Source organism: Paramormyrops kingsleyae, chromosome 16, assembly GCF_048594095.1.
Source record: "Paramormyrops kingsleyae isolate MSU_618 chromosome 16, PKINGS_0.4, whole genome shotgun sequence".
NCBI classification, from domain to species: domain Eukaryota; kingdom Metazoa; phylum Chordata; class Actinopteri; order Osteoglossiformes; family Mormyridae; genus Paramormyrops; species Paramormyrops kingsleyae.
The window spans coordinates 14,417,963-14,439,664 of record NC_132812.1 but is presented as its reverse complement, the minus strand read 5'-3'; the positions used below and the strand labels follow the sequence as shown (position 1 = coordinate 14,439,664).

The 21,702-nt window shown below is 43.1% G+C and overlaps 1 protein-coding gene and 2 long non-coding RNA genes across 3 annotated transcripts in view; 2 read left to right on the top strand and 1 right to left on the bottom strand.

Moving 5' to 3' along the window:
• Positions 1 to 401: 401 nt before the first annotated feature.
• On the bottom strand, positions 402 to 5,326 carry LOC140578632 (uncharacterized). Its single transcript, XR_011982900.1, has 3 exons — positions 5,170 to 5,326; positions 2,416 to 2,488; positions 402 to 553 (listed from the first exon to the last, which is right to left on the bottom strand). It is a non-coding gene; the product is annotated as an uncharacterized lncRNA (long non-coding RNA).
• On the top strand, positions 504 to 2,214 carry LOC111838584 (uncharacterized). Its single transcript, XR_002836905.2, has 2 exons — positions 504 to 789; positions 1,746 to 2,214. It is a non-coding gene; the product is annotated as an uncharacterized lncRNA (long non-coding RNA).
• The window catches only part of LOC111838581 (alkyldihydroxyacetonephosphate synthase, peroxisomal-like), a 33,809-nt gene continuing 16,049 nt past the window's right edge, over positions 3,943 to 21,702 (top strand). The window contains exons 1-10 of the mRNA XM_072700245.1: positions 3,943 to 4,208; positions 13,909 to 13,998; positions 15,574 to 15,664; positions 15,743 to 15,863; positions 16,476 to 16,550; positions 17,385 to 17,456; positions 18,457 to 18,536; positions 19,635 to 19,715; positions 20,192 to 20,317; positions 20,592 to 20,700. Of these exons, the coding sequence (XP_072556346.1) occupies positions 4,051 to 4,208; positions 13,909 to 13,998; positions 15,574 to 15,664; positions 15,743 to 15,863; positions 16,476 to 16,550; positions 17,385 to 17,456; positions 18,457 to 18,536; positions 19,635 to 19,715; positions 20,192 to 20,317; positions 20,592 to 20,700 (1,003 nt within the window). The 5' untranslated portion in view covers positions 3,943 to 4,050. The remainder of the gene's footprint in view (positions 4,209 to 13,908; positions 13,999 to 15,573; positions 15,665 to 15,742; positions 15,864 to 16,475; positions 16,551 to 17,384; positions 17,457 to 18,456; positions 18,537 to 19,634; positions 19,716 to 20,191; positions 20,318 to 20,591; positions 20,701 to 21,702) is intronic.

Here is a 21,702-nt window from a genome sequence, read left to right as displayed (position 1 = left end):
AGCTCTTGTGTATCGTTCCGGTTATACTAGGCCTAGACCTGGGATTTGTGACCAAAATATACATAATCGGGCGATGAAAATGGTTAATTTTTAAGCGAAGTCACCTCGGATTAAAGTCCACTAAGCAAATAAATTACAGTCTGCCCCACTTGTACTATTCCCAACACTTTTTTAAGCTAAGCATTATATGCTATATTATCCCTGCCAGACCTATGCTGATTCAAATTAATTAATTAGAAACACAGACAAAAAGCCAAAAAGAAACATTTATCAGTATCCAGAATAAGAGTCTGTCATCTGAGTTTTAGTGGACAGCTGGAACTGCGCTGCAATCAGGCATCGTTTGAAAGCGCCCCACTACTTACATCGGCTATTAATGCGCGTCCTGACACGTACCTGTTAAGCAGCTCGCTCCACCTCTGCCACCGCCTCCACCTACGGCGCAGCCCGCTGCTCGAGTTCGCGGCGAGAGCGCTTTCTCGCAGAGCGCGTCCACGAATGCGCGTCCACGGTTGGCAGCTCCACGTCGACATTCTTCCAGCTGCAGGCTGCTCTGCACGGAGGAGTAGTAATATGCGAAGGTAGGCTCCAGTGGCGGAAAAGCACCTCATGATCACTTCGCGGCGGGACACAGCAAGGCCGACGGCCGCAAAATGATGTGACAAAGTGCGCATTTCGGCAATCAGCGCTGCAGTGTTTTCAGACCATATTTTTCCATTTTATGATCGCTTTCATCTCGAGCTGGACTGCAGCTGGCTTCATAGCTAACTGCTCCCCTACTTGTACCAGGTATGTTGGCTATAGCTAGCTAATGAAGTATATGTTAAATGCTTGTAATAATAACACTTAGGAACATGTCATTTATCACATGCATACTTTGTGGTATTGTCTTTAATTGTGTGCATTGATTTACATTTATTGATTGTACATTTTATGCAAAGGGAAAATAAGTGAACTTTTATAAGTGTAACAACTGCAAGTTATAATCACAGAAAAGTGACATTTGTATATATGTTAATGCTTATTAAAGTATGGCAATGCACGTGACAATGTACAAAGTCCAATCTTGCCGTTTTTAAAATTTAAAATCTAACCTACATAAAATCGTTGAGTGCTTAGCTTTGTGTCGAAGTATCAGAAGTTAAATAACGATTGCAGGTACCTTCTTAAATGCTAGTTTGATTCAAACGGACATTATAAATGAGCGTTTTGTCATGATCATGCACGCTTGACTATAAAAATTTAGATTCGCAGATTTTCCACGTATCGACCACCAACAACTGATACACTTACAAACGCTGTAGAGAAGATTTAACAATAGCAGAGATACTGGGTTTAATTTTATGTTGTACCACTGTATGTTTTGGTTATATACATTTTTACTGTCCTTATTTTGAATATATGGATTTCACTGTAGGCCCCTTTTAAAGGTCAAGATTTTTTTGATATACGCCCCTAGCGTCATTACACTGTTAACGGTATACACTGCACATATTTTATAGTAAAAAAAAAAAAAATATATATATATATATATAAATAAAATAACAAGAAAAACACAATTTGGTAGTGGCACTGTTTGGGAATTTGCCATACCTGCTGTGTTGTTAATGTCACAGATTTCCTACAGGTAGTTTAAAACCAGGCCTGTGTTTCGCCTTTAGAGATCCGGGCCTGGTTGATGTGTGCCATTAGTGGGTGTGCTCAGAAGGTGCCGAAGGCATTCACCCTTGTGGTTTGTTTTAAAGGCTGCTCTCTGGTGTGATGGTGAAAGAGGCCTCAGTGGAGGAATTCCTGCTTGCACTGCGGCTTTCCGAGTAAAGTTCTGTAATACACTTAGACTCTTAACTGCTCGCAGTCAGTGCATTACAGAACTTTGTTTTGGGAGTTAATCCTCTGACTGGACGGACCCAAACCTTTCCCACAGCTGGACGGTGGGTGGGATGATGTCAAAATGCACCGCTGTCACGTTTCCCTCAAGCAGAACTTTGCCCAGCTCTCACACAATTCCAAGCATTCAGTGAGACTTCTTATTTGCCGTAATATTTTGTTAAATTCACCCAATATTCTCGCAGTATGGGAATCGCATGACTGTAGCCAGGTGGCATTATTCGGGAAAAGACATGTTCATTTTATACTGATCTCCTGTACGGATTTTACTTTAACTTGCATTTTGTATGAGCCATGTTTTATTCAAATAAAAAACATTCACTTGTGTTTTGGATGGTTTGTTGTACTGCATTAGAGGGTTAAACCATTGTCTAATTATCCAGGGAGCCTTCACTCACTTGAGAACTGAACATGTGGTGCAGGTTTATCTCATTGCCACATGGTACAGTACAGGTAGGACCATACCATCAGCTGGCCCTAACGGGGATGACTATTTCATTAGATATGTTTTGAATGAAATGTACCTACTTCCATTGACATTCTGTGCCTGGTGTTCCTTCCCTTGTGGTTTCCTGGGACAAACTCCAGGCCCCCTGTGACACTGTTAACAAAGGATGGGTATTTTAGGCAGAATTACTAGTCAAAGTTCACCTGTCATTATTCGAATAATGTCTGATTAACCCCATCCTGGCCCCACCGCACACGCTGACAATCTTGTATGGATCAAAATATTTATGTCTTTCCATACAAAAGTAGATATTACTTGTTGCTGCCAAACTATGACATGAAACATTATAAAGTAGCTTGAATAAATTAAGTGCAAGTTAAACTAGACTGAAGAAGCTCAATTGTGGTAGCATACAATAATGTTTAATATTCTTGGGCAGTTATGGAGAATGGCTGTTTATTTTAATATCACAATCTTAACAATACTACTCTGGCATATAGACTGCTCTGTTAACTTATGTCTATATTAAGTGAGACATCAGTTGTTGCTGCAAAAGGATGAGATTATAAGTAGCCTAGTAATGTAAAGACGGTTATTATTAGTTTTACTTGTGCAAGAATTTTCAAGACAGGACTGCATTTTTCAGCTCAAGACATTTAAAATTGACTAAACTAAACCTTTCAATTAACACTAGTAACAGCATGAAGTTGAGTTGACTTTTTTCTTCCCACAAGACTGAGTAAAAACATAATTTCAGCCATAGTGATACTGTATTATAAGTATACATGTAGTTCTGTAATATCTTAAGTTATTAATTGCTACTTCGGACAAAAATCAAAGCAATTCAATGTAATCATATTTTACTGTTGATCAAGAGCAGATTAATTTATCTGGGGGGTCTTCAGCTGACATCAGCATGGACACATGGGTGTTTGCAGTTTAGCTAACCGATCCATTTTTCCCGAGACGAGGTGGGGTGAGGCCCAGTTCTCACGTCTGCTGAGGACTAGAACATCCTAAGCACTAATCCACCCCTGGTTTTTGTATTTGGGTACAAATATACAGAGCTTTTAACTTCTGTTTAAAGGATATTATATGCTAATTGTTTTCAATAATAAACACGTTTTCTATTCCAAACACTAAACACAAACAGATTGCACAAATAAATTAACATTGCTGATTAATTTTGCTGATTAATTTTTTCCTATAACCTATAACATTTGCCTGTAGAAGCATTTACGTGCCTGTTTCCGTAAATACAAAATAATACAATCTAATTTTTTCCATAATACTAACAGGCTTTGAGTTCTTTAACAAAAAATACATGTGCATCAAAATAAGTGAAACTTCGCAACGAGTTTAAATTGCAAATGGGTTGCATGCTGGTAGGCCACTAGTTCAACATTGAAAGTTCCTAAAAACACAACATTTTGGTATCATTTATAATTTATTGGCGTATTGAACGTACGCGAGCAAACCCATGATAAGCTCAGTGAAAGTGTGAGGTATAGCTACGCGGTGTGTCCTGATTTTGAACTGTTCGGCCCCCACCGCCCCCGCATCGTACCTTCAGTGGAGAAGCGCGAGGGGGGAGGCGCTAAGGTGCGCGGCGCGCAGTGCATGCTGGGAGTAGTCTCCCTGACGCCTAGCGTCTTACCGTCGGCCGCCTGACCTCTGACAGCTCAGCCTTTCCCCCTGCGCGGCGCGGAAGCGGCATGGCGTCTAGTGGCCACGGTTCCGGGCGGCAGGAAGCTGCGGACCGAAGACTCCGGCTCATCGCCGGCCATTTGCATCCGCGGATCGCTGCTAGCGAATGCAAGGCCGAGGCGGCCGAGTCGGACCCCGTGAGGGCGAAAACGGTGCCAAAAAGGAGGTGGGTTTGCCGATGGAGAGCTTCGGCTAGCCGCTTTATGGTGCGATGCTACGGCACCTCTATGTCAAGTAGCAGCGAGGCTAGCGGATGTTGACAGTTGATCAGCATACCTCGCATTCCTGATCTGTAAATGTCACTCAGCAATAAATCTTTTTAAAATATGGTCTGACGCCTGAACGGTTTTATCGCGACGGAGAAGTCAGCCCGACAGCACGAAATCGGGCTGCTGCTAAAACAATATGTCCATTCATTTCTTGCATGGGTGCGGCAGCTCTGGCTTTCCCTAGATATGACGGGCGAAAGGTGCGGTTTGAGTGAATTTTGTCTGTCTGATGATTGATCTAGTTAAGTTGCGGTTAGTTACCTACCAAACTGCAGTTAAATAGTGTAGCTAGTCGACCGTGTAGACGTAACAGAACATGTCATTATAGGTTGTATTGCCTAGTTTTTAAAGGGGCGCACCGGCCTTGCACGGAAATATATTTTTTTTCAGGGAGTCCATAGTCATGTATAGTGGTTCGTATATTTCCTTTTAACCTTAAAATAAAACAATGACTCGTTTTAGTTATTTTTAGCCAAGTGTAAAATGTGCTGGTCTCTAAGCCCTGAATTGCCCGAAGCTGGCGCCTTTAAAGTCAAACATTGTTTTCGATAAAGTTGTGAAAAGTTAGTTGGCGTAGAAATACTATTGACCATTATGATTTTCTCGCATTTAAACAAAGTGTTTGGTTTCAGTTAGTTTGGAACACTTTTTATTGCAACCCTGTTGTCATCAGGATTAAAGCATTTACTTTGTCTCGCACACACAAGCAAATGTTTTTTTTTAATGCTTAATCTGAGATATATCTATAATATATATTTAATAGGCCTAGTATATTATGTGTACTTGGCCACGGACGATCCAGTACAACATCCGATACAGAACAAAAACTGGCGTCAAGTATATGTTAGCTTTACTTACTTTCCGTTAATTAAATGGGATTAGGAGACGTTATACACTTTTATGTTAAAAACGCCGATTTTTAAACCGTAATCTTGTTTTAATTTATGCGGGGAAAACTTTCCGTTAAAAGCGCGCCTGTGATTGGTGGGAGCGGCTGTGGTGCGACTTTCCTTCCTTGGTGGCGACAGCGCGTGCTTGTTCGGAGCCACAGCGACACATGGTGTTAGAAAAGTACACAGCGGCGCTCTCTTCAGCGTGTGGGAAGTGCAGAGCGTTTACTGCTGCCAGTAGCGTGATGAGTTGTCCTCTTATGACACTCAAGTCAGAGACTTGCTGCTTTGAAACGCACAACCCGAATCGCATTTTGTGTCATTTTCAGAATCCCAATTGTAACGTGTCATAATCAAGGTTTTTATACGTAATAGCTTTGCATAAACTTGCCCTGAGTGGTGCCATATAAAAATCAGGTAGGATGAACTTTATTAATCCCATGACTGTAAATTTCAGCCTTACAGCAGCAGTTATAAGAGGAATCCTACGGCTGATTTGAAATAAGTTTACAGTCGAATTGGAAGTTAATTAATAAAAAATTATATATATATATATATATATATATGTGTGTGTGTGTGTGTGTGTGTGTGTGTAACTGTAACATGTCACAAAAGAGCAGTTAATACTTGATGTAATATTTTATTTATATCATTTAATAAAGGAGACTGTAGAATCTTAAACTGCTGCATAGCTTGGCAGGGAACTTGACAAAAGTATGTGGTATCTATGATGCAATCAGTAGTGCAGTGTGACAGTGATGTGCAACATTTAGCACAGCACTGGAATGCCAGAAACTCTTATGGTCAGTGTCTTCTCAACCATCCACATGCAGCACCCTGGGCTGCTGCACAGAGCCAGGTGTTTAATGTGAGGTGTTTAATGCCAGCGTGGACATGCACCCTTGCATAACGGATGTGCTGCCATAAGTGTGCACTGTGAAAAATAGTTGCTGGTTATTTTAAATGTACAGCTTTGGATAAGGTCAGAGGATTATTATTTACTTGCAAAAGAGTTGCATTGAAGGTAGAACCTGGAAATAAAGTGCCAGTCTCTTAATTGGAGCAGGATGTTGTTTTACAATTATCCTTTGCCTGCGTGAGAAATTTTGTGGTCTCAGGTACTTAAGGTTTTGCACCTAAGGCTGTGTAGGGTAAATGTATATATGTCCCAGACTACCTTACGATGTGTGCTTGTAATTCTCTGTGGTCACAATGCCCAAGGATTTTACCAGACTTCACAAAGCTATTGAGAAGCACTGGAGCCACTGCAATATAAAGGCCATGTAATGTTACGTGTCCCTTGTGTGGGGGTTCTTTATCTGGCCTTATGACCTGAAAATGAGGCCAGTGGAGCATTACCCAGGGGAGCCGTTGTTTACGGTTGTTGTCAGATTGGGTTCCCCAAGATGGTCCATGTCAGCAAAAGAAACACACTTTCCTTTTCGGGGTGATGCGGGGCCATTGATGATAAACATTTTGGCAAGGCAACAGCATTTCAAGCAACATCCCATAAACTTACAAAAGGCAAATAAAAGGTCCACACGTTGTAGGTCCTGAGGCTTGCCAGAATCATTCATCCGAACTAGCAAAGCAAAATTGTTCGCCTAAAGGTGCAATTAGCGTTTAGTGGGATGTTTCACTAATTTAATAAAGCAGGCGACTTGATCTTGCACAGTTGTTCGGGTCCTTCGTGGGGGGGGGGGGGGGGAGAGACATAGAGTCATTATATGTATGTAAATATAATGTGTACCGATCTATACAATGCGGACACTTTGGAATAAAATCACCGCTTAACTGTGCGTTACACTAAATGGTTTGGCACAGTGCTAAGGGCAATGAATACTGAGATGCCCTAAGGGTAAACCGACAAACTCTTATTTTTTGTTTACTACAGCAGAAATCGACACCTAGCGTCCTGTAGCGCAACTTGCTTTGGGTGTGTCACCGCCGTATGGGAGCGAACTAAGCAAACTCGGGATCAGGTTTGGCGCCTCCTCAAAGCGTGAAATGAAATCTAGGAAAGCGGGTCCGTGCCAATATCCCGGGCCGGACTGGGCTATAGTATTACTTTAATTTCCTCCCTCGTAAACTGCGAGTATGCGGTCGTCACGCGCTTTATGAAGCAGGCCTGCGTGCGCTCGTGCCGCGGCGCGCGAGCCGAGCACACGCCCCGCCCGCTCGCGTGACCTGGGCCACAGTCTGTCGGTGAGTCGTGTTCTCCCCACAATAATACCGCTGTTATGTAGACCCCGTGCGTTAAAATCCACACGCTCTGTATAATGTTACAGAGAAGGGTGTTTTTTTCAACATCTTTTTGTTCCTTGGGTTTCTTCGGGAGAAGAAAATCAAGAATTATATTGCCTCCTGCCAAATGGCTTAAACTGCTATAGGTTTTTTTTTTCAGGTCAGTTGAAGTTTGTTTCTGACCTTTCCTCTACAACCTCACTAGTTAATGTGTTAATAGGCAAGTAAACTTTTTCCTTTGCTATTCTGGGGATTTTGCCAGCAAACGCTGATAGTCTGAACTTAGGAGGGCAAACGGGTGCTCTGGACACGGTTCACGCCCTACATTTGTCAATGTTTGTAAAAGCTGGACCTGTGAATTTTGTTTGAAAGTATGAAGCTCGATACCAAAAGAATCTGTTAGGGAACGGCTTTGATGTAATCCCCTTATCCCGCACTGACTGATCTGGGATCAGAGCTGTTCCGGTAAACTCGCGCGAGGATATGCACTGGAACGCGGATACATGGGCTGGTGTCACGCTGGGTTACTTTTTTATGGGTTTATTAAACTCCCTCAAACCGTTAGGCAAATGTCAGCAGTCTGAAATTCGCGAGCAGCGTAAATGTTAATTCCAAACCGCCTGCAGGTCATCTAGCAGCCGAACCGGTTATATGCTTCTAGTCAGTTCACTTTCGCCCATCTTTGTCAATATGGGCATGCTAGCTGTCAGGAAACACAAGGACACCACACACAAACTTGTTAAAAACAAATTTGCTTGTATGATGCATCGGTTTTGTTTCTCTTCATCTCAGTGACATTCCTTACAAAATAATGTATTGACAGTGTCTTAGCACTGATGTTTTGTTTTCCCTGAGCCACTTTGAGTTGTGCTGCTTACACTGTATTATCAGTGGTACATTAATATTGAGTGCCTGAATATTTCAGTCATTTTAGAATTGTGTCAAAATGATACTAAAGATTAAATTTTTTTAACTCAGAATTACCAAGAGTACTGTGTTTTGGAAGGAACTGTTTATCTCTGCTACTAGCCATTGATTTTGATTCGGAAGGCTCCAGAAATGTGTAACGCCTGCAGTTAAGGCTGAAAAATGAGCGTGAAGAATATATTAACATGTAAATCTAAATGTAGCCGCCAGTGTGTGTAAACCTGTCCATTTAGAAATCTTGGTGGACTGCAGGCCCCCTGTGTTCATTTAGCTGAGTGTGTATTACCATGTAGGGGCTGCCCTGACCCATACAGGGTTAATGCTAATGGAAGGACACTGCTGACTTACACATCAAATAGACTATGTATGTGTATATGTAAAACACTATATATATATATATATATATATATATATATATATATATATATATATATATATATATATATATATATATATATATATATATATATATATATATATATATATATATATATATATACACACACACACACACATACACTCACCTAAAGGATTATTAGGAACACCTGTTCAATTTCTCATTAATGCAATTATCTAATCAACCAGTCACATGGCAGTTGCTTCAATGCATTTAGGGGTGTGGTCCTGGTCAAGACAATCTCCTGAACTCCAAACTGAATGTCAGAATGGGAAAGAAAGGTGATTTAAGCAATTTTGAGCGTGGCATGGTTGTTGGTGCCAGACGGGCTGGTCTGAGTATTTCACAATCTGCTCAGTTACTGGGATTTTCACATTCAAATGGTAGAGTCAGAATTTGGCGTAAACAGAATGAGAACATGGATCCATCATGCCTTGTTACCACTGTGCAGGCTGCTGCTGGTGGTGTAATGGTGTGGGGGATGTTTTCTTGGCACACTTTAGGCCCCTTAGTGCCAATTGGGCATCGTTTAAATGCCAAGACTTTCACCTGACAAAAAATCAAAACCGAAATACAAGGAATATGGACTTTATTTTACGTTAAGCATTTTCCCCTCCATTGACGGCCATTATAAGGAAAACGCTTAATGTAAAATAAAGTCCATATTCCTTGTATTTCGGTTTAGATTTTTTTTTGTTTTAGAATGTCCCTCTCAAAGGTACTATGAAACACCAGGAAAGTATTAGCTTACCTTATATATATATATATATATATATATATAGTAATTAGAACATTATTTCCGAAATGCGTACTATACATCATGTCTTCAGCACGCAAATTTTTACACAGTATTCACGATTCTCCCAACCTTATCAAGTAGACTCGTGACTCGCCCATGCCGTTAGTTGACCAATCACAGTGTGATTGTCAGAAGAGATGTATATTCAGTGAGTTTAATGATTAATTTATTAAGAAGCGGCGAGAGTGTGACTAAAAAAAACGGATGCTGAAAAAAAGTGAAGAATTTGATTAGTAGAAACAAAAATACAAAGAAAAGTGAAGAATTGAAATCAAACTCCAGGCGGAACCCTGCTTTGCTGTTAATGAAATTAACAACAGGTGCACTAGAGGGGCAACAATCAGACGACCCCCAAAACAGGAATGGTTTAACAGGTGGGGGCCACTGACATTTTTCCGTCCTAATCTTTTCTGACTCTTTTTTCACTAGTTTTGCATTTGGCTACAGTCAGTGTCACTACTGGTAGCATGAGGCGATACCTGGACCCTACAGAGGTTGCACAGGCAGTCCGACTCCTCCAGGATGGCGCATATTATTGTGTCATTGCCAGAAGTTTTGCTGTGTCTCCCAGCATAGTCTCAAGGGCATGGAGGAGATTCCATAAGACAGGCAGTTACTCTAGGAGAGATGGACAGGGCCATAGAAGGTCCTTAACCCATCAGCAGGACCGGTATCTGTTCCTTTGTGCAAGGAGGAACAGGATGAGCACTGCCAGAGCCCTACAAAATGACCTCCAGCAGGCCACTGGTGTGAATGTCTCTGACCATACAATCAGAAACAGACTTCATGAGGGTGGCCTGAGAGCCCGACATCCTCTAGTGGGCCCTGTGCTCACTGCCCGGCACTGTGGAGCTCGACTGGCTTTTGCCATAGAATACCAGAATAGGCAGGTCCACCACTAGCACCCTGTGCTTTTCACAGATGGGAGCAGGTTCACCCTGAGCACATGTGACAGACATGAAAGGGTCTGGAGAAGCTGCGGAGAATATTATGCTGCCTGTAACATTGTTCAGCATGACCGGTTTGGTGGGGGGGTCAGTGATGGTCTGGGGAGGCATATCCATGGAGGGACGCACAGACCTCTACATGCTAGACAGCGGCACCTTGACTGCCATTAGGTATAAGGATGGAATCCTTGGACCCATTGCCAGACCCTACACTGGTGCAGTGGGTCCTGGGTTCGTCCTGGTGCACGACAATGCCCAGCTTCATGTGGCGAGAGTATGCAGGCAGTTCTTGGAGGATGAAGGAATTGATATCATTGACTGGCCCCCATGCTCGCCTGACCTAAATCCAACAGAACACCTCTGGGACATTATCATTCGGTCCATCTGATGCCGCCAGGTTGCACCTCAGATTGTCCAGGAGCTCAGTGATGCCCTGGTCTAGATCTGGATGGAGATCCCCCAGGACACCATCTGTTGTCTCATTAGGAGAATGCCCTGACAATGTCAGGTATGCATACAAGCATGTGGGGACCACACAAACTATTGAGTACGATTTTGAGTTGCCTGCTGCATCATTTTTTCACTTTGATTTTTGGGGTGTCTTTGAATTCAGTCCTCTGTAGGTTGATAATTTTCATTTCCATCAAACAATGTGGCATCCTTTCATTCCTAACACATTACCCAGTCCATATCAGCATAGATATCCAATATGATTTTTTCCTCCATTGAGATCTGATGTGTTTCCAAAGTGTTCCTTTAATTTTTTTTAGCTGTGTGTGTGTGTGTGTGTGTGTGTGTGTGTGTGTGTGTGTGTGTGTGTGTGTGTGTGTGTGTGTGTGTGTGTGGTACCTCAAAACTCGAACTTAATCTGTTCAGAACTCTGGATCGAATCCTGAGGGAGGCGTAAAAAGAATTTCCCCATGAGGGACAATAAAGGATTGATTAATAAAGGATTGATTAAAAAGTTTGAGTTCTGATCGAATTTTCCCCAAAAGAAATAATGGAAAACCAATTAATTGGTTCCCGGCCCCAAAAAATTACACCTACATATGTTTTTTTCTAGCATTTAAACACAAAATGAACCGGATAAAACAAGAAAAGCATATACTGTACTAAACACATCTAAGCACATTTATCAAAACAGTAATTTTTAAACTAAAAAAACAATGTGTCATGCCCCGATCGTCTGCTCCTTCTGTGTGCCACGCCCCCTCGTTAACCCCGTGTGGAATCCCCGTGTGATCAGCTGTTTCTGGTTGTTGTCATTAGTCCTATGTATTTAGTTCGCGTTTCAGTTTGTATCCCCAGTCCGGTCATTGTATTGTCCGTTCCCGTTTTGCCTGCCTTACCTGTAATTAAACCCCGTATTCCCCGATACTCTGACGCCTGCACCTTTGTCTCAGTTCCGTCCCCGCTGGGAATGACGATATTATTATAATTAAATGTATTAATGGTTTATTATTAATATTAAAATAATTAATAAGAAATCAATTTTAAATGTATTTTATTATATAATAATAATTACTGTTATTGTCTATCATTGTCTAAATGTATTTTTACTGTCTAAATATATGTATTCAGCTAGTGTAAACATGCAGGATGCTATCACAGCGAATGCAAGGCTGAGACTGAAGCGTTATCCTTTGTTTCCGCTGAGACACATGCTGTGTGACTCATTTCCCTGTGCGTACAAGTTATCTTAGGTCGGCGTTCACAGTTCGACTTATGAGATTCAGATCGAGTTCCAGGTCTTTTTTTTTTTCGAACTGGTTGGTTCGACTTTTAATTAATTTGAGTTCTAATGAGTTTGAGAACTGAGGTACCACTGTGTGTGTGTATATATATATATATATATATATATATATATATATATATATATATATATATATATATATATATATATATATATATATATATATATATATATATATATATATATACACACACACACACACACACACACACACACACACACACACACACACACACACACACACACACACACACAGGACTGTACAAAAGTCACACTGCCAAAGAAATTGATGTTTAAATGTGTTGTGCTTTTCTGCCTGTCAAAATGTATTAGCTTAGCCATCTCAAACCGTCCGCTAAAATCTTCCCAGTATTTGTAGCAACCATACAACGCACCCATGTATTTTTTTTTAACTCAACCACCAGCACACCTCGTATAGCTGATCAATATGTCATCAACTTTTTTAACTAATTAAATTCGTTAATTACGTGAGCTGGCGGTGAAGTTGATAAATACATGGAATGGCTGAGGTGCCCCTGAGGAGGTTTGGGAACAGAAGCGGCGTTCGTCTAGCCGTCTAACAAGATATCAGTATCTTTTTGGAGAGCAGAAGGAAATTTAATTCGGTTTTATTGTGTTGCTCTTAATCTGCATATGTTCTAATGCTAAAGTGTTTTTTTGCTATGTGCAAAAGTGCACTTATTACATAGATAGACAGCCTTAAACCTTTCTTTAGACTGCATAAGTGTGTGTGTGTGTGTGTGTGTGTGTGTGTGTACTGAATTCCATCCCTCACTGATCAGTAGGTTTAAACCTGTTTAAATAAAACCTTAATTATTCTTCCTAAATGGAGATTGGTCCAAACATGTTTTTAAGTACATTCCTGAAGGGTCATCATTTGCAATGGGGCCTGTCACTTCTGTGCTGAAATGTTCGGCCTGAGACTCCCACGTTTATCCAGACAGCACTTGAGCTTCCTACCAGAGGGGCTGCAGAGCTTCCCCTTTATGATAACTGTGTTGTCGCTAAAGTAAGGAATCAAACGGCAGGTGGGCTGTGACAGGAACATTGTATACTCTGAGGATGTCTGCTTGTGGTGGGGAAAAAACAATATTAATATGCTTTTAATGTGCTCTGTTTCTGTTTAGTTTAAATGTTTTAAATCCAAGTACTACTCCTCTTGTATGGATGCATCATTTCTTTGAATGCATTGAGATTGAGATTTTAAAAGCACTGTATTACAATATCCCTGTATTCTCCCAGTGTGACATTATGTAATGAACTGCACAGCAGGGTGTCTTTTGCAGTTTTCTGCTCGTCTTGAACCCATCACCGACCTGCATTTTGCATTTGAAGCGAATCTGCTTCACAGATGTCAGTCCTTTATTACCTTACAGTTTGGCCCCCATGGCTCTGCTCTTAATTACTGCAAAATGGCCCAAAAGCAATTATACACTAGTGTCTTCGAAGGAACTTGTAGGTACAAGAATGCAGGTGATGAACTAGTAAGTGAGGCAGGGCTCAGTAGGTTGGGGGTGAAAACCAGCTCCCCCTTACCCTGTTTAGGTGAGGCTGCCTTGGGCCTGGCATGGTTCCCTCTGCATGCTATGATCAGCTGCCTCTCTGCCCTGTTTTTCTAGGCAGGAGGTTATGAAATGGAATGGCTGGGGGTACAGCGACTCCAGATTTCTGTTCAACAAGAAAGGTCAAGCGGAATTTACCGGCAGGAGGTACGGTAGGCTGCCACGCTCCCTTCCCTTCCTGCCTTTTTATTACGCTTTTCTTGCTTCCAGCCTAAGGCAGATTCCACTGAAGTTTTCTTTTTTTTTGTTGTTCCTTTTTTAACTTGCACCAAAAATTGTGTATGATTAATACTGGATCTGATGATAAATGCTCCTTCAGGTTAAACCAGCTTTAATGTTCTTTTATAAGCTGTCGTCCCAGTGCCTATTAGGAGCAGCACACATTCCAGGCTGTTATCCTAAGTGCATATTGGCTGCGTTTCAGTAAGGGGGCTGCTTCGGGCCTCGCTAATGCGATGTTCAGATTGGGTTCATTGATACTCATGATCCGATAGGCTCTATGGAGTGGTGGAGCGCCAATTGTGCAAGGAGACTATGGCGATTGGCTGTCTGGTGTCAAAAAGCAGTTACAGCCCTGCTTAGATTTTTTTTTTTAATGATTTGTTTTTAAGATATAGAGATGGAACATTAAGATCTTATTATTATAATGATTAATAATAACAGTAATAACACCACTAATAATGATATGATTATTATTAGTGTTGTTGTTATTATTATTATCATTTATTATTATTATTATTATTATGATTAATAAAAAAATAAAACTAGTAATAATAATAGTACAATTTACAAAGTGCATTCCAGATTGTAGAGCCCAGCTATTTGTAGGTTTTAAGCTTAGTGTTGCGCTACTGCCATCTAGTGGCTGTTAGAGTGCAGCACGGTCAAAGCTGCTTAAAGACTCCTCTGTAAAAACGCAGGTTTTCCTTTGCAACGCATTCTTCTGTAGAACTTGGAATTACAAATGGTTTGTGTTCGTCAGCCAGCGATTTGTATAATATATTGAAGGACTGTAGCCTATCAAAGTGGTTTAATGAGCAATTTAATATCTTGATACCCTCAATAACATTCAGAAAGTTGGCTCCTGCCTAATCTTTTCCATGTGTTGAATGGTACTGCCTGTTCTATAAACGCAACATTGACGTTGAATGATGTTTTTTTTTTTTCCCCCTTGGACACTATCGCGTTTGTCTCTCTGTTGTTCATGGTAGCTGGCAGGTGTGATAGGGTTTTTCAGAAATGTACAGAATTCTTACCAAGAATGCAGCTAAAGGATCTGATTGTTTATCTTAAAAAAAAAAAAAAAAAAAAATGCAGGAAAATAGATTTCTTAAGAGTGTTACTGTTGTAGTTTGTAAGCAAAGTTTCTGGGGCACTCAGTTTGTAGAGCTTAAGAATAAATATCCCTGTATTCGAATTCTCAGGTCTACCACAAAAGCAGTGTGTTTTCTTTTCTTTTCTTCTTTTTTTTTTTTTAACTCCCTCTCACCCTGTTGTCCTTGAAGGAGTGATTCAGTGCTTCTCCCGGTCTTCTGACATCAGTCAGCCTGACTGACTCTGGCCATGTTATTAGACTGTGTTGCCTTGCAGGAATGGTAAAGTTATGGCAGATGTGAAGGAATGGCACTGACATGAATCGAAGCAGTATTGAAAATTACTATTAAACTGAGAAACTAAACTTTCGAACTTGCTTATCTGTATATTAAATACTTTGAATTGCAGGTACAGGTTAGGTGGGTTGATTTTTCCCAGTTTGAAGGACTGGTTCGAAAGCACCTTTGGCGCGAACCTCCAGCACAAAAGCCCGCCTACAGTAAGTCTCCCCTTCACCTACCCTCTCCTGCTGCTTGGCCCAGCTCTTTGTTGACTGAACCTTACTCTGCTCTTCCAGGCGGCGTTAAACAGCAGTGCGATCACACCACCCAACCTGAATGAGCCTTTTCTCCAGGACCTGAAATCCATGGGGATCCCCCACTCCCTGGAGGCCGAGGACCGGGTCTTCCGAGCCCACGGTGAGCCCCACGACCCAGGGCATGAGCACACGGAGTGGGTGACCGGACGCCAGTCTGATCTGGCAAAGGCCAGTGCCACGAGTTTCGAGGCCTTTTCAGAAATCAAACAAGTCTCAATTTTAAATGCCAACCAAATAAATGCAAATACAAATGAACACTTCTCAGTTTTTAAAAATTTGTTGCACTGAAAGTCATTGACAGTCTTTTTTTAACACTTTAATTATACTGTACTGTATGATTGATTAAAAATTGTAAACATATCTTTTATAATTGTGAAATCATCCAGTGTTCCTCGTCTACCCAATGGTTATTTGTAATATACAACACACTGTTTGCCTGTTCTCTCATGTTATTTAATCACATACGAGACTGAAAGATGTCACTACCTTTGAAGCTTTTCTTCTTGACTCTTCTAATTTCTTTTCTTTTTTTTTTCTGTTTACCTGTTTCAGTGACGTTTTTGTTTCCTTTGCTGCTGCGGGGGACACACATAATTTCCACAATTTCTCCTAATTGTGCATCTCTGTTGGATTCCTTCTGTAACGCCATCTTCAATTTTGCCAGTTTAAGTGTATACATTATGTATAAATTCTTTTTCTTCAATTTATACAGGTCACTGCTTGCATGAGATCTTTGCCCTTCGTGAGGGGAGGTTTGGACGTCTTCCTGATATGGTTGTTTGGCCAAGTGAGTGTCCCCTGAAGCGTGCTTGCTGGCTGCCCCATGCTGTTTGCTAATGCATTGCCCCTCTTCGCTCTGGAGCCCAGGCTTCCAAAGGGTTAACCTGTACAGAGAGGCCACCCTCCCATCGGCTCGGTGGCTCGCATTTGTATGAGCAGATGCGTCATAAAACCACCATATTCAGTATGAGATACTCTGGTTTCGGCTGGTTATGGCAGCATGAATTACTTTCCCAAGATTGGTCTGATGGCAGTTATGGCTTCCATTGCTTTAGCATGCAGATAAGTGACTGTATGGCTCCGCCTTCCAAAGCAGACTTTCTTGGTAGGCAGCCAATCACGGGGCTTACTTTACAGCACCTGAGTTACAGGCATGCTCGCCTCAGCCTATCAGACACAGCTGCTCGAGCAAACAGCATATGGTTTCTCCTCCTCCTCTGTTTCCCTGACACCTGGCTGGCTTAAAGGGCCGTTGTTCTGTTGATGAAGGATGGATGCTTCTAGGAGTGATCTCAAGGGTGTATAAGCAGTCAAATGCCTCTTGGTAATGATGCAGCATCAAAAATATTTTTTTCAGGATATATAAATTAACCATAAAGCATATTGCATTTTTTCTTGATGAAGAAAAGTAGAGTCCTCCTTTCAAAGCTGAGACTAGTGGGTATGTTCAGCGGTGTTTGCATGCGAGCCCAGTAGCACTGCTGATTTTGGCCAGCCTCACTCACCTGCATTGACCCCGTCACCCTAACTAAACCCTTGGCTCCAGTGCTCTGCCGCCCTCTAGGGGCATCCCAAGGTAGGACAGGCCACCTCTGATGAGCGATGCTGTGGCCTCTTGCAGACTGCCACGACGATGTGGTGAAAATCGTGGAGCTGGCGTGCCAACATAACGCTTGTTTGATTCCCTATGGAGGTGAGTATTTCGCACCCAAAGCAAACAAGTGATTAGTAGGACTTAGGATGGAGAGCTTAGACTTTGATTACTGGACCTTCTTACCCTCCACTGTGCATTTACTTTAAATGATCCCAGTGTTAATGAGGCAGAGAATTCAGGGAAACAAACAGTAATTCAGTCGCTTTGCAGTAGATCCTGCAAGTTAGTCTTTAACTCTGTATAAATAACCTGTATTAGTATAAATGGAAAAAAACAAATTTTTTGCTCTTTGGGGACTAGGTGATGTAAAGTTTAGTTTTCTGGGTCTAAGTTTATAGTTTTATAACTTAGCAAATTAGACTGTGTAAGTTTATTGTAAAAACTGATTAAAGTAAAATGGCAGGTTTTTGCCATAAATCAGTGTGACGCATCCACTGATCTGTGCATTGTGTTCCTACCCGCCAAAATTTAATTATCCAAAGTCAGCATCTCGGAAAACTTAATTAAGAAGTCGGCACTCACAACATGTGTGCAGGCTATTAATCTGGTATTTTTTTCACCCCTGTTTTATAAAGAAACTGAATGTTGAAAAACAAGTTCTGTGATGTGATTTATTATGATTAAAAATGATCAGTGAAGCATTTCTCAGTGGTGGGGTGGCAGCCAACCAGTCCAGCCAGCTCCTTGAAGCATGGAACTAGGGATCCTTCCCAGTTAGATTCCCAGTGCGGGGGTCTCTTTCAGCAACGCGTGGCTGCTTCTCAGGGTTGCAATGCTGGCCTGCAGGTGGCGCTGTGCTGTAACAAGGGGCTGTCAGACTTGGTCAGACGTGGAGACGCCTCATTAAGCACCTGGATGCGGTGAGGGAAACGTGTGTTGGCTTATCTTAGACACTCCTGCCAGCCACCAGCTGCGTGTCCCTGTGGCAGCAGGACCGCGTGCACCGAGTGCCGATGCCAGGGTGTTGGAGAGAGCATGTGATAGAGGGGTCACCCATAGTGACAGACGGCCGGTGACGTGCCACCCTTCCCCCGCACAGGAGGAACCAGCGTGTCCAGTGCCCTGGAATGCCCTCCAGATGAGATGCGCTCCATCGTCTCGTTGGATACCTCACAAATGGTGAGTGCTTAAACAGCAGGAAGGCCTGTAAATAAAGCACAGTGAGTTGCGGAGGCCCAGACCCCAAAACCCGGCTAGGGACGGCACTCCTTCTGGCACCTGGGCTAGGGCCTGAATTTCAGAGCATCTGTTTTTAGACATGATGTCATTCATCATGCAGTTTATCTGTTGCTGCCTTAAAAACGTGTACAATATGTGTTTAAAGTCATGATTTTAGCCTGTGTAATGTGAAGTGGTGTAGTGTGGGTGGTTATAGTAAGTATTACTAGAGCCTTGGCGTAAATTATAACTCCTGAACTTAACCACCAGCTGCATATTACCTAACTTATACATTTGCACGCACCTTCCCACCACACTCAAATTTAAATTCATTGTAGTTTGTTCCTGGCCACTTCAGACATGCATAAACAGGGTGTAGTACGGGAGGTAAATTCCCCCATTCGAAGCTCAAACTTGTGTGTAGCGGGTTGGCCCCCTTGTGGCCATGCAGCGGAATTGCATGGGTCTCAGACTGTTCGGTGTAGACAGATTATTAGCCATGCAGGATGATGGATGGGGGGCCTGTGAGGGCTCAGGCTGCAGACAGCGGCCACCCTGGTCGCTTATAAACACTGCGTAAGAAGTTCAGCTGCTGAGATCGGGTTGGAGGGGGGCAGTACCGGGCCAGTTCCACTGACACCTCCCAGAGCCTGGATAAACTCAACACAAACGGCGCCGGGCACAGTCCCCGCTTACATTTCATGTGTAAATTTGACACACCGTCTTGGTTTTCTGCACCTCTGTGATCTGCGTCGTGGTGAGTTTGTGGGCCATAATTCAGCGAGGGGGGGGTGTGTGAGGTTGGGGGAGGGTGCAGGAGTGAGGACAGCTACATGTACTCGCTGTCAGTAACACGGACACGGGGTTTAAAATCGATTTGGAAATCAGGCCAGATGTGCGCAGAACCACTTTAGGCCCAGAGATGGTCAGAGGCTGCTATTTGGTGTTCGCCGTGGCATTGAACGATTTGACGAGTCAGTGATTTTCTTTCTTTTTTTAAAATTAAAAAAAAAAATTTTTTATCTTATGTGTGCACCTGTGTCTTTGTCCCCCCCCCAGAATCATATATTGTGGATCGACGAGAAGAACTTAACAGCCCACGTTGAAGCTGGGATTGTCGGGCAGGAACTGGAGAGACTGGTAGGCACCGTGCTGGTGCTGGGAGGCAGCTGCTTTACGGTGCTTCCAGGCTGTTCTCAGATGTGTGTGTGTGTGTGTGTGTGTGTGTGTGTGTGTGTGTGTGTGTGTGTGTGTGGGTGGTGGGGGTGGGGCGGGGGATCTGGTCTGGCTAAGGAAGTAGAGTTAGGGTTGGCAGGGATGGTGTAGCATGGTTCTCATCATAAATGCAGTGTTATTTCTGTTAAGGGTTTGCCACTTTGTGGGGGGGGGGGGAGTATTCATTCAGATGCTTTTTCCTGTTTGTTTGTGATGGGGCTGATTTGGATATTGTGGGGGGAAACGAAAGTGTATTTCCTGGTATGTGCCAGCCAGCCCCCCTCCCTCTCTCCACGCACCCCCCCCACACACCTCTGTCCAGCTGGCCAGTCTAAGAGGTCACCCTCAGCTGCCGATTGCCAGTGTCGAACGTTGCTCTTATGTCTTGTGACTCCGGCCAGCTGAACGAGAGCGGCTTCTGCACAGGCCATGAGCCTGACTCCATGGAGTTTAGCACCCTGGGAGGCTGGGTGGCCACCAGAGCCTCCGGCATGAAGAAGAACATCTACGGCAACATTGAGGACCTGGTATGTGTGTCATTCTGCCATAACCCAAATCTTGTGGGTGGAAATGGATGTTCCAGAGAATGGCAGGCGCTCCTAGATGGTATTAGCGATGTGTGAGCTCGCTGATCCCTTTTCCCTGCTTGGAAGAACAGACTGGAGGCTCGACATGTAAAAAATGACAATAATTACTTGTCCATTGCAAGTCGTCCAAAGTGGCAGTTGGTGTTAGGTTAACCGCCAGTTCCTCTATTAATGTGAATGATGGGCCTCCTCTTCGCTTCACTTTCTGGAACAGGTGGTTCACATAAAAATGGTAACCCCGCGTGGAGTGGTGGAGAAGAGCTGCCAGGTCCCCCGCATGTCCACCGGGCCGGACATCCACCACTTCATCATGGGCTCTGAGGGTAGGTCTCTCTCCGCTGCTGGGTTCTTTGGAGACACCTAGTAAACGTCTCACTGAGCCTCGTCTCCACATGGGAGCTCTGTCGTCTGTCGGTCTGCCCCAGGGAAGGTGCGTTTGGTGGGGCTCTCGCATACACCTGCAGGAATGTTGACGTAAACAGCCAGTCTTTGATAAACCCTGCACCGGCGCCATTGTGTGTGGTTGTCAGTACGCTCTAGAAATGCAAACTAGGCACTGCATAATTTTAATTCACCTCCTAAAGGAGAAAGCAGTCCATATAAAAGAAAATAACATTTCTACGTAATGATATAGAAGTTCCAGGTCATTGTGCAGAGAATGTCATAATAGTGCTAATTACAATCATGTGTGTCAAGTGTGTTTTTATAGGCGCAGTTGTGTGTATGTAGTGTTTGAGGCCGTTGCCTTCATGAGCAGATGGTTGTCCTTGCAGGACCCTGACTGGTTCAGGCCAGACGTTGCGCAGCTTGTGTTTACAGAGACTCGGAGGTGCAGCTGCGGTTGTCCTTGCGCCCATGGTTGGCTCCCTCACATTTCAGGGGGGTGGAATCTTCCAAAGCACGTGTTCAGTTTGGGGGGTGGTGGGGGGGGGGGGGGCATTCATTATCACTCTGTTAGAGGCTTACTGACAGTCTGCCGCTACCCCCGTGTGGCCCAAGGGAGCAGGTTTCTTCCCTGTGCTCCCAGTCCGTTGCGGGGTTGGGGATTGGGGGTTAGCCTCTCCCCAGTTCAGTGAGCAGAGGTCCCTCACCCTACTGCAGCCTGGGTGCTGAATGTTGCACTTTTACTGTCAAGCTTCTATAGACTGACACCGTGGGCTGCCAGCTTCTGCAAGGCTGCCTCGCTGGGGGGGCAGAAGATTAATCCTGGTTCTCCATTTGCGGATAATGTCACCATCCTTCAAGGAAAAAATAAAAAATAAAATAAAACTTCGTGGAATGCCGGAATTCAGGGTTGTTTCCAAAACAAGCTAAGGACTTAGCCT